Source organism: Formica exsecta, unplaced genomic scaffold (genome assembly GCF_003651465.1).
Source record: "Formica exsecta isolate Colony F162 unplaced genomic scaffold, ASM365146v1 scaffold282, whole genome shotgun sequence".
Classification (NCBI taxonomy): domain Eukaryota; kingdom Metazoa; phylum Arthropoda; class Insecta; order Hymenoptera; family Formicidae; genus Formica; species Formica exsecta.
The window spans coordinates 474,354-486,109 of NW_021850084.1; the positions used below are offsets into that span (position 1 = coordinate 474,354).

The 11,756-nt window shown below is 33.2% G+C and overlaps 2 protein-coding genes across 2 annotated transcripts in view; both read right to left on the reverse strand.

The window, feature by feature from the left end:
• Positions 1-8,909, reverse strand: part of LOC115237253 (protein tyrosine phosphatase type IVA 1) — a 22,910-nt gene extending 14,001 nt beyond the window's left edge. Inside the window, exon 1 of the mRNA XM_029810195.1 lies at positions 8,749-8,909. The gene's annotated coding sequence lies outside the window, so the exon portion shown is untranslated. The remainder of the gene's footprint in view (positions 1-8,748) is intronic.
• A 1,171-nt stretch (positions 8,910-10,080) lies between these two features.
• The window catches only part of LOC115237211 (solute carrier organic anion transporter family member 5A1), a 29,459-nt gene continuing 27,783 nt past the window's right edge, over positions 10,081-11,756 (reverse strand). Inside the window, exon 15 of the mRNA XM_029810106.1 lies at positions 10,081-11,359. Within this exon, the coding sequence (XP_029665966.1) occupies positions 11,310-11,359 (50 nt within the window). The 3' untranslated portion in view covers positions 10,081-11,309. The remainder of the gene's footprint in view (positions 11,360-11,756) is intronic.

Sequence of the window (11,756 nt, forward strand, 5' to 3'; positions counted from 1 at the left end):
ATTATATATTAAAACATATATTATATATTAAACATTTATATATTACATTATATGTATATATATATTAAAACACTGACATTTTGTTAGAAACAGAGACGGAAATATAAATAATACATATATGCGATAACTTTATAAAATATAAAAACGATTTAACTAACAAATTATCTTTTTACCGGCTCGTTTGGGCAATATCCGTGAATTTGCAGATTCATGTTATTAAATTGAGCTTATTGATCAAATAAGATTCCGACATTCACACTGATATTCCTCGATGATCGTTCATATTTGTACGCTTATGTTAGTCTAGGCTGACTTAATACATCCTTTAATGCGACAGTAAAATTTCGACTTTACGGTTCCACAATATGTGATTGGCAGTTCAATATTATGAAGCTTGCTTAATGGATAAATACACAAGTACGGAGGCTACTCAATCTATGTCGACAGCAATAATAGCTTATCGCGAAATTCGTTGTAAGAATATTGCATTGTAGCGTACTGTATACTATGTTATCACAAATAAAAAATATTTATAAATAATTTTAGTTTAAATTTGATTCCATCGGAGCATTTGTAGTACAGGTAATATATTTGCGGAACAACTGTGTTGTCTGGCTTATGCAGACGCACTTTTACTAGCTGCAAAAGGTGCGGCGCGAATAATGAAAGCGGTCGCGGCACGAGCGGTCTCAGGTGCACGTTAAAATCGATATTTCAAGTAGGTCAGTAGGTTACTAGGCAAAGGATGATAAGAGATCACCTCGGACAAAGGATCGTTATCGTTAATAATACGAAACGATGTTTCACGAATATTCTTCGGCATCAACTTACGTATCATACTCATTAAATTTTCAATATGTAATTCTGAATAATTTTTAATTTCCAACTTTATTAAAAATTAGAAAATAAAAAAAAAAGATAAATATGTACGTATATATGTATAATAAATAAATCCAGAATTAAATAACACAATGCCCTGTGAAATCTATGAAAGTAGAAATATCGAGAAGTAAAAAAAATGGAAAAATTCCTCTCTTTTCCCATGTCGAGATACGCGGACATCCAAATATGTGCGTGTGCAGCTCTTCTCCCAAAATGACAGCCGGCCTCACCGGCAGCGGCCCCATAGACATTAGCGATCGTTATCCAAGGTCAGTGACATCGGTCGTCCACCCTAGCGTCTCGTCTGGGCGTCGAATATCTTTTATATCTTTTTTTTTTCCCCCCCACCGAACGACGCCTATCCTGCGACTACGTATATATAGCGGGGATGTTAACATTCGTCGTCCTTTGGAAACCGGCTCGGGACGAGATATTCGATCCACTTAAAAACTCTCCACAACATCTCCCTTGCGTGATACTATTTTTAAGCAGACAGACGTCATTCGCCCGTTGTAGCTTCGTCTGGGCGTTTATTGTTGGAAATTATACCTAAACTACGAATTTTGCAATTTCTCTTATATTAGAAGCTCTCTCTCGATTATATTTTAGTTACAATTGGTTGAAACACGAATACCTAAAAACACATGAACATTTGATAATTATTAATTATAATTAATATCTGTTCCATTTACAAAGCAAGAAATTGATATAATTTGACATCAATGTCCAATTTGTAAAATTAATGCGCCGATCGATTATTATAATTAGCAATTTACCTCGAATTCTTCGCAATATATTAATTTCCTCGAAAATATGCGAAAGCACGCTTGATTTGAAGCTGCGAAATCTACACGTGGATAAAAACGACGGCATTGATCGCCAGACAGCTTCTATAAAGATTACTCGACGATGGTGGTCTATTTTCGATGACAACGCTCTTTGTTTTTCTCTTCGAGTGTGTGTTTTGTCTCATATTGCGAGACGAGTAGCGACGGGGTAAAAGGAGGCATACGTGTACTCTTGCGGTGCATTCGTGTGCCGAAGGCAATTTAATCCGAGCTCGAGTGCTTAAGAAGCTCCCTATCGCCCGTCTTTAAGTGCGTAACACAATGTCACACAAATTCATTTCGCACAATGGCATAGACGGGTCCGTTAAAAAAAAAAAAAAAAAAAAAAAAAAAAAAAAAAAAAACCCAAAATAGTGAAAAAAAAAAAAAAAAAAAAAAAAAAAAAAAAAAAAAAAAAAAAAAAAAAAAAAAAAAAAAAAAAAAAAAAAAAAAAAAAAAAAAAAAAAAAAAAAAAAAAAAAAAAAAAAAAAAAAAAAAAAAAAAAAAAAAAAAAAAAAAAAAAAAAAAAAAAAAAAAAAAAAAAAAAAAAAAAAAAAAAAAAAAAAAAAAAAAAAAAAAAAAAAAAAAAAAAAAAAAAAAAAAAAAAAAAAAAAAAAAAAAAAAAAAAAAAAAAAAAAAAAAAAAAAAAAAAAAAAAAAAAAAAAAAAAAAAAAAAAAAAAAAAAAAAAAAAAAAAAAAAAAAAAAAAAACCGAACATGTGTGAACATCTTATTTTTAATATATTCCATACAATGTCCTTTTTTCATCTTTTGTTATAATTCTACGCCTAAAGGCGTAAAATTCGAATTTGAGTGCGTGAAAGATAAGATAGGTATTTTTGTAAGAACGAGGGTTGCTGCTTCAACTCAGGCCGAGATGACGAACGCTTCTCTTTCACCGCCGTTGAAGAGAGCAACGAACCGTCGCGACGAGAGGGCGGCCACTCGAGCCAGTACGTTCTTTGAAGATAAAATGTGACTCTTGCAATATCTCACCAGTTTAGGGATAATTCGCCCGAAAATGTTTCCGATAAATATTAGAAGACTAATATTTTTCCAACTGAAAAAGGCTATTAAAAGCACGGATACTATTTTTCAGGATATGAAAAACGACAAACCTTTGTAATATTAAAATGTCAAACGGATGTAGATAAAGCAAAAATTTCAAGTAGATTTTAACTAAATCTCTTTCAGGGTGATTTGTTTTTTGTGAGTATAAAAATTGAAACAAGATATTTCGCGATATTTATTTATTTGAGATATTTATTTGAATATTTACAAATTTTATTACGCATGTGCGCGACGCAATCTAATGTTAAAAGGAACGAGAAGAAAAAAAAATAGAATATTAGCCTGAACTTTATACAAGTATCGATACAATTCGAGCATTATTGATATGATTCTTGTACTGATGGATGGGGCTGTTATTCTTGTGAATAACATATAAGAACTGAAAGTCAGAATCTTGAACATTTGTAAATAAATCCCTCTGTTTTGAAGAAGAGATATCTGTCAAAGTAAATAGTTACTATTAATAAAACGTTTGGGAGAAAATTTTGCTACATTCTTGTTAAAAGAAAAAATATGATAGAGATATGTTTCGTTGAGAGCATTATATTATGTTTGCAGATACAAGAACAAGAGAGATGCTTATATTTAGAATTCGATGAAATTTTTGGCGTTGCATCATAAAAAAAAAAAAAAAAATATATTCTGTTGCCTATATTCATCTATATTTGTTCAACATTTTAATATTACAAGGGATGGGAGAGAATTTACCGTTTTTTATTTCCCGAAGAATAATTTCGCGATTTTAATAGCCTTTTCAATTGGAAAAAATTGTAAAAAAAACTGTGGGGGAAATATTTGAAAGTTTATAAAGCTATAAAGCTTTGAAATGAAAGGTTGCCCCCCTTCTCTCTCTCTCTCCACCAAATATATCCCCCGGTTACGTGTTACGGCCCTATGCACATCATCGTCTTATTGAAACGTCCTTTACCTCAAGCCATACGTATCGCTCGCAACCGGTCTAGTCGAGATAGTAACTTTATCCAACACGTGGCGAGGCGGCGGCAGCGCGGCGAGAAGAAAGAGGAATGTCTCGGAATAATCTCGCGGTGAAACGCCTTGGTCGCGACACTGCCTAGGGGTGGCCAGAAAGAGACCTCTGAAAAGACGACACCGAAAAGAGCTAGCTGGCCGCTACTAATGTCGCCTCCTTCGTCGTCGAATTACTCCGAGTGCGTTTGACTCCGTGCGCGTGCTTCTAGTATCCAGTTCGTACGAAACAGAACACTTATATAGACCTTTCGATCATATTCTCAATTAACATCCATAGCTCTAAATATGCGAATAATAAGTATATAAAATAATGTGGATCCTTAATCGGAAGATCAATGGAATTCTTATACAAGTTTTCATATTTGATTTTGAATAATATATATACTCCTCTCTTCTTCATGCGTATCTGCCTTTATTTTATCAAACTACAATATATATGTAGTATACGCGAGACACATAAAAGAAGATCTCATTAATTAGTTAATTAGTTTATATATATTCTCGCAATAATGTTACGTGCAATGTCATTTCCGCCACTCCTAACTCTACATACAATAGGTTTAGTTATATAATGTAGTGCAATTTACTTAACAGGAAATGGAACGTTAGATCTGCCTTTATGAATTGTCGTTGATGTTTAGCATACGTATGCACAATGTCATTTCCGCCACTCCTAACTTTCCTATACACAATGTGTTCAGTTATATAATGTAGTGCAATTTACTTAACAGGAAATGGAACGTTAGATCTGCCTTTATAAATCGTCGTTGATGTTTACTGCAACTATGCATAAATTTTATTCGCGGCCGTTTTTTTTTTTTTCCGAGAACATATTTGTTAAATGTGTACTAATAAATGCACATATTGAATGGAAATTGTATAGTATTTGAAAAAAATTGCTAGTGTCAGTCGCGCTTATCACGATTGTTTGCAACAATAATTACGGTAAAGTTCAATCTTATGCAAAATTTTCGATATGTAAAAATGTGTTATAAGGATCATCATCGCGCATTATATTTTTAAGGAAATTCCAGTTATATTTAAACGTTTGAAAATTCATCGATAATCGACGACAAGATGGATTAAGAGTTAGCATACGAGGGATACATACACTTGAATACCGATTGTGAAATACGTATATATTTATACGTGATAATACGCACGTATATATCGAACAAAGAAGAATGGACTTTGATGAGGAATGAAGGGAGGAGGAAGGATATTTGGAAAACACTCGTAGAACAATCAAGCAATTCTACCGATCGACATTCTGGAATTAACGTTTGAAAAAGTGACGAGAGATATCAGAAAAGTTAAATCGAAATACATATGTTATCGCGGAGTTTCGTTGAAAAAAAAAAAAAGATATTATCTTAAAAGGCGCGGAGTTATCGAGAAAATCGCTCGATATTTAAATCTAAATCACGTCTCTGAACCGTAAGCTAATTATAATGATTTTATAAGTTACGATCGAATTTAATATGTATTACACAGTTGAAATATGATCGCGTGTAATTCGATGACTTACGCAAACTAGACGCGCACGTGGTCATGTAAGACGAGATGACTGGGAGATAACGATCCTTTTTATTCGGAAAAACTGAGCCTGAAAGTTCTCTGAATGCTATCTATACGGCAGCAACAGCAACGCTATTCTAGGCGACAAAGTGAATACATTTATACGAAACTCTACGTAGTAAGTATCAACTACTTATCCACGTGCACATGTAACGTGTGACATATATTAATGTATGTGCTTCAATGTGAGTGCGTCCCGCGATAAAATAAAAAATTCTAAGAACCAGTGGTAAGTGGTTGTGGGCAAACGGGATACTCCCATGACATTTGTAATATTTCTGGTAAAAAGAGAAAAAAAGAGAACAAAAGAATATAACATTAATAAGGCTTCTAGGCTTCGCAGCTATATTAAATTATGATGTTAGAAACGGGAAAAATATTCGAGATTTATTTTCTGTAGTTGAACCTCCTGCACTATATTAAAAATAAGATATATTTAGAAGTTGGAAAAGAAGAGAGGAAAAATAAAAAATGCAAGAAGTTCAGCTGCAAAGAATAAATCTCTGATTTTTATTCTTGCGAATTATATCAAAATAAGTAAGTTTTTTTGAATACGATTATTCGTGTTTACAATAATACGAATTGATAAAATATATCGAAAACTTTTTTCTTGATTGATAAACTAATAAATATAAATTAATGAATAATAATTAGAAATTGTAAATCTTGGTCAATTGTTGTGACATTCATTTTCGCTGAAAAATTGAACGTTCAAAGAAACTTATTTATATCGATATATTTCGCAACAATAAAATGTAATTTCTCACTTCTGACGTCATAATTCAATATGACTGTAATTAAGAGACAGAAACTTTAAGCTGTCATTAGTACATATTTAAATGTGAGTGACAGATGAAAAATCTAAATTGGAGTAGATATTTGCTAATATATACACATAAATGATTTTATTAAATTTAAACTTTCCATATAAAGTGTTAATGTCTCATATAAATATCAATTTAATAATTTCACGTGTGAAAAATAAAGCATTTCTAAAAGTTCGAGGAAGGACATGAAATTAAAAAACCTCCAAACTGTCAGTGAACAAGCAATGTGCTTATACAACAGTTTTTATATATAAATAGAAGACCTGGGAGATAAAATTCTTTCGTTATTTAGTGTTAATTACATTATCAGTAAATTATAATCATGACAGGAAAGTAACATAGACCTGCCTAAACGTAAGCTAACGCAGTAAGCATGCTCGATATATCATCAATATTTGCGATAATTTTCATACACATATTTGCCTTTCCCATCCTATAATAAACACGCTATCAAATAGTGCACGAAACGTTCATTAATGATTCGTTTCGTCCTTCTAATAAAAAACCGTTGCGATCCCGAATCGAACGCGATCAAACGGCACTCGCACACGAATGTCGATAAGGCGTCCCCGATAATGACTACACAATTTGCACCTATCGGACCGGTTGACGCAAAACGCAGCAATAAAACATGGCCGAAGTTCACAAACGATGATCAACTCGCTCGCTCGCACAGCGTGCACGCGCGTGCTCGCCCGTTCCACGCCTCTTCGTACGCTTCGCCTCTCGACGGGACGGGACGGGATGGGACGGCGGGGAGGAGAGAGACGTGGACGCGTCGCGTCGTACCGTCGGAGAGATGACGTCAACCCCGTTTTTCCATTTTTTCCGAGAAATTCAGTCGAACACCGTATAATATCGAGCAAAAATATAGCAACGCAGGAAGGAAATCAAATTTATCGAGCAATGGGGGGGAAGGGGGAGGGGGAGGGGGAGTCCGACGGACATAATTTGTCAATCTTCTTTTGACTCGATTTATAAATTATGTAATGGTTTAATATAACTGATTATTCTTTGCAAAAAAAGAGTAAGGATATTTTTTGTATTTTTCACTAGAGTGAAAAAATGATTTTAAATGATTTAAAAAATTGAAATCTAAATTTTTGAAAGAATCTCGAGATTTTTTTAGTAAATGAGTGAGCGACAGATAAATAAAAAATAATACACGTTCGATTTATCTTTTACATTCTTTTCGATTTAGTTATCTACACCGTTCGTCTTTTTACCCATTTACATAAGCATAGAATATAGGAATAGAATAATGAGAGAGAGAGAGAGAGAATCTTGCGTAGAGTGTTTCAAAGTTATAATCTCTTCAGTCGTGGATGTTTTTCAACATATTTGGAAAACTGACATTTCCTTTCGAGATAGGTCGTGGTTTAATCGGGAACGAACGCGATGTCATCACTCGACTGTGAAATATCCGTTAACATTGTTACGTGTTGAATCACGACCGCAGCATGATCGGATGGATTAATTCTGCGATTCGAGAATGACGCGAATTAATATCCGAGGCCGACAGTAATTGCCGGACCAAACGAAATAAAATTCTCCGTTTACGTCAGACATTAGACGCATCGAAAACTTCGGGAAAAATGTGACAGATTCGATTGTAAACTTTATTGCTACGACATTGTATTGTATTGACCCAAGCACATGATTTTATCTTACTCTATATCCGGTAAACGACAAATACATATTACGTGTTGCAATTAGTCTCGTGTTCGTCAAAATATATATTATATATATTGATCACAACTCAAAATATACTTATCATCGTTTAAAAGTCAGTTTACTTTTTGTAATAACAGCGGATGAATAACAATGGCCAAAAAAAATCATTTACGAATCAGTAGGTATACGAATATTTAGCGAATAAGAATTTGTGTATTAGAATTAGCATATTATTAGTTTTAATTGTTCAATATTTAATGGGAATGAATTATATTATTTATGAAATTATATTATTTATTTATATTAATTAATAATAAATCAAACAATATATTTTATTATAATGTTTGTTATTTTTTATTCAAAAGTTTATATTCAAGGATATATATTATGGTTGGAGAGGTGAAACGATAAAAACAGTAAAAATTTCAAGCATTTCGAGCGACCAAACAAAAAATCGAGATCTATCCAATTCGATAAAAATGTGCTATCCAAATGTCCTTCGCGTCAAGATTTCTCGTTCGGAGAGTTGGAAAGGCGGTGTCACTCGGGACGCGATTAGAAGTTACGGGAATACTCGGCGGACTGTATATATCGTCGAAAAGCCATGGTCGTGTCCACTCGCTACGAAATCGAGGGAGTAACGAAAATCGTCCTCGATGGCGGTGGCGGCGGCGGCGGCGGCAGCGACGGGGACGAGACGCCAGAGTTCGTCGGCCGCGCCACGCCGTGTACACACGTCCATGAAGCGCACGCACACACGCGTAAAGCGAGCGAGCGAGCGACGTTATCCGAAAACGTAAACGCGAACGATCGACTTTTCTCCATCGCGTACGAACGAGCACGAGTTATCCACGAGTCCGCCTTTATATAAAACGACGCCGTTCGGACGCGTCCACTCACCTGAATCGCCATACACATTGAATATGGAAGCTACGGTAGGGCGTTCGTTAGCGAAACCGCGACCTCCGTAGGTGACAGGAAACACGCCGAACACTTGCCACTCGCGCACGTCCGAACACTAGAGAAGCCCGTGAACAACTGACAACCGAGATGGTCGGACGGAGAGACGGACGAGTTCGGGCGGAAATGGCCGAAGGTACTCGACTCGGCGACTCGCTGCGCGAAATGGATGGCGCGAAATTTCAAATGTGGCTACGCGCGCGCGCGCGTAAAAGGGGATAATTAAAGAGAAAAGTTATTATTATTTATTTTCACGTAATAAAGCTATGAATAAATATAAATATCAACAAGGTAGTAAGTTAAATAGTTAAAAGTTAATTTCAAAAGTTGAAAAGTTAATAATTTTTAACTTAACTTAGTTGATTTTAAAAGTGTTAATTTAAACTAGTTATTTTTTAATGCATTAACGTTAACTTATTAACTTTTTATGTAAACTTAATTAATTTTTGGGCCATTAACTTTAAACTTAACTTGATTAAAACAAAAATTAACTTACCCAACCTTGAATATCAATATATATATATATCGAAAGAAATGAATATTTATAAAATATAAGACACTTTTTTCAAAAACACGTGAGTTAATTGCTTTTCTCTAAAATTTGTAATACGTTATATACGCGCGCGTATTATCACGAAAAAATGAGACAGATATTGTCAAAAGTTAATCTATATATAAATCAAAATAAATAGTTTTCGAAACATTTATTTATTGTTATACATTGTTTGTTTGCATGTGCCTTATATTTCAGAAAAAAATAGGCTTGAATAAATCGAGTAAAAGGCGATCTCAATCATTGCGAATATTATATCTCTATTTCTTTGAGTCGAAACAAAAGTTTCATTATAAAAATCGCAATTTTCTTCGGACTCGATCGACTATCGGCTTTTCCTGCGCCCTGTGTATGCAAGAACCATTTTCATTTAAATAGTATTTTGGAAAAAAAATCTAAAATCTCAATTTTTTCCTTACAAGAAGAGAACGAAATTTAGAACGAGCTGTAAATTTCGTTGATGCAAATACGATCTTTATATGCATCTTTTAAATTTCTCTGATATTAGAATTACATTATAAAAATTTCTGTTAATTAGTAACAAGTGCGCTTTTACTAAACTTTTTTGTGAGAATATACCTATATACATATATATATATATATATACCGATTGGAAAACAGCTTTGGTATATGATTAAATTACTGTAATTTTCTCTTTACATGTGTATAAGATAAAAAAAGAGGAGTGGGAAGGAGATACAAAGAGAAAAAGATAGAGAGAGTTATTTATAATCTTTCTATTTTAAGGCAAATCCCAATTTGCGATATTTTCATTTCTATGTTTTAAAGCAAAAAGGAATTCTCTGGATTTAAATGTTCAAACGTTTCGCACTGTTTATATTCTTTACTTTTAATATTCCTCGCCACGTATCCTATGTCGCTTTACAATCAATATTTAATAAAAATCGTATTAATTCATACAATTATAATTATCGAAGATGATTCATCAAAGAGAAGTGTAAATAATATTTATTTTATACCTTGACCTTTCTCTTGTTCTTCACTACCGTATCTCGAGTAATCGCGTATTGCTTTCACACAAATGTGACAGAGAATTAATTAGTTTGTATCATTAATACTAATCATAACATTATATACTTCGCTCATATATTATGGTCCCTACAAAAAATACATTATCTATATAAGCAGCTTACAATTATAGTTATAATCATATGTACATAACAAGTTTTTTTAATTGAATGTATGTATGGATGTGTACATACTACAAACTTTAGTAAATACTCGATCATTCACTTGTTAATCATTCATTGTTAAGACACAGTCGTGCACACACACATACTTGCGCGCGCGCAGAGATACATCCTTATAAAATGATTTATTTTATTTACCGTCGCTTCGGAATGTTTTATGCAGGAATCTTACTGATTGTAACAAAAAAAGGATTAAACCAAAAAAAAAAAAATGCTTGTAAAATTAAGAATATAGAGCGATAGTATCGTAGCAATAATGGTGGTAATATGTAATAATCATAGTATTTATAATATTAATAATAATATAATAGTGTGATAATAATGGTAATAATAATAGCAGTACAATATGATAATCGTAAAACTAACGTTGATCGTGAGGTTAAAGGAAAAAATAATTACGAAAATTCAAACTGTGACGGGACAGTCAAAAATCCAGTAATCATAGGAATTATTAGTATCGCATCATTATCTAAAAACATCAATGTAAAAAGGAGAAAAATTCTTACAAAAGTATTTAAGTGTAATATTATTATAAGTCTATAAATATAAATTACGCATAAATTATAAATTACATTTGCGAATCGATATATCCTTTAAAATTAATTACACGCCCCGTGTCATCATCTTTCTCATTTCATATGCATAGAAATATCGTTTTATCATGGCAACCTCACATATAAGTTTATGTTGTGATGTAATTCTTCTTTCAGATTTTCTGAATATAAATCATCAACTATTTATAGTATAGTTCCTTGGGATAAGATCTGGTGCTGATCCGCATCCCTTCCTATCGGCATATTAATTGAATTAAATTTGATTTAATATGTGTATTTTTTCCCTCTATTCACAGCACTTGGTATTATTCTCTACAGTCTTCTTCAAAGATTACCGTTCGGAAGAAGTTTATATCACAAAGTAGATATATATAAGTGTTTAATTAATATTATATATATATATATATATATATATATATATATTTATATATATATTGTTATATTCTATATCAGATCGTACTTCGATCGAAGGCTCGCGATGCATTCTCGCGCTTGTCTCGGGAAATCGGCCAAGATCGTCATGGGATCGCAGCTGAATACGCGACCGCGAAGGAGTTCGCTCTCGAGGTCTTTCGATCCCCAATAAGGAAACGTGTCTCACGGTCCTAAGCTGTTCTCGCGAGCTCTCTT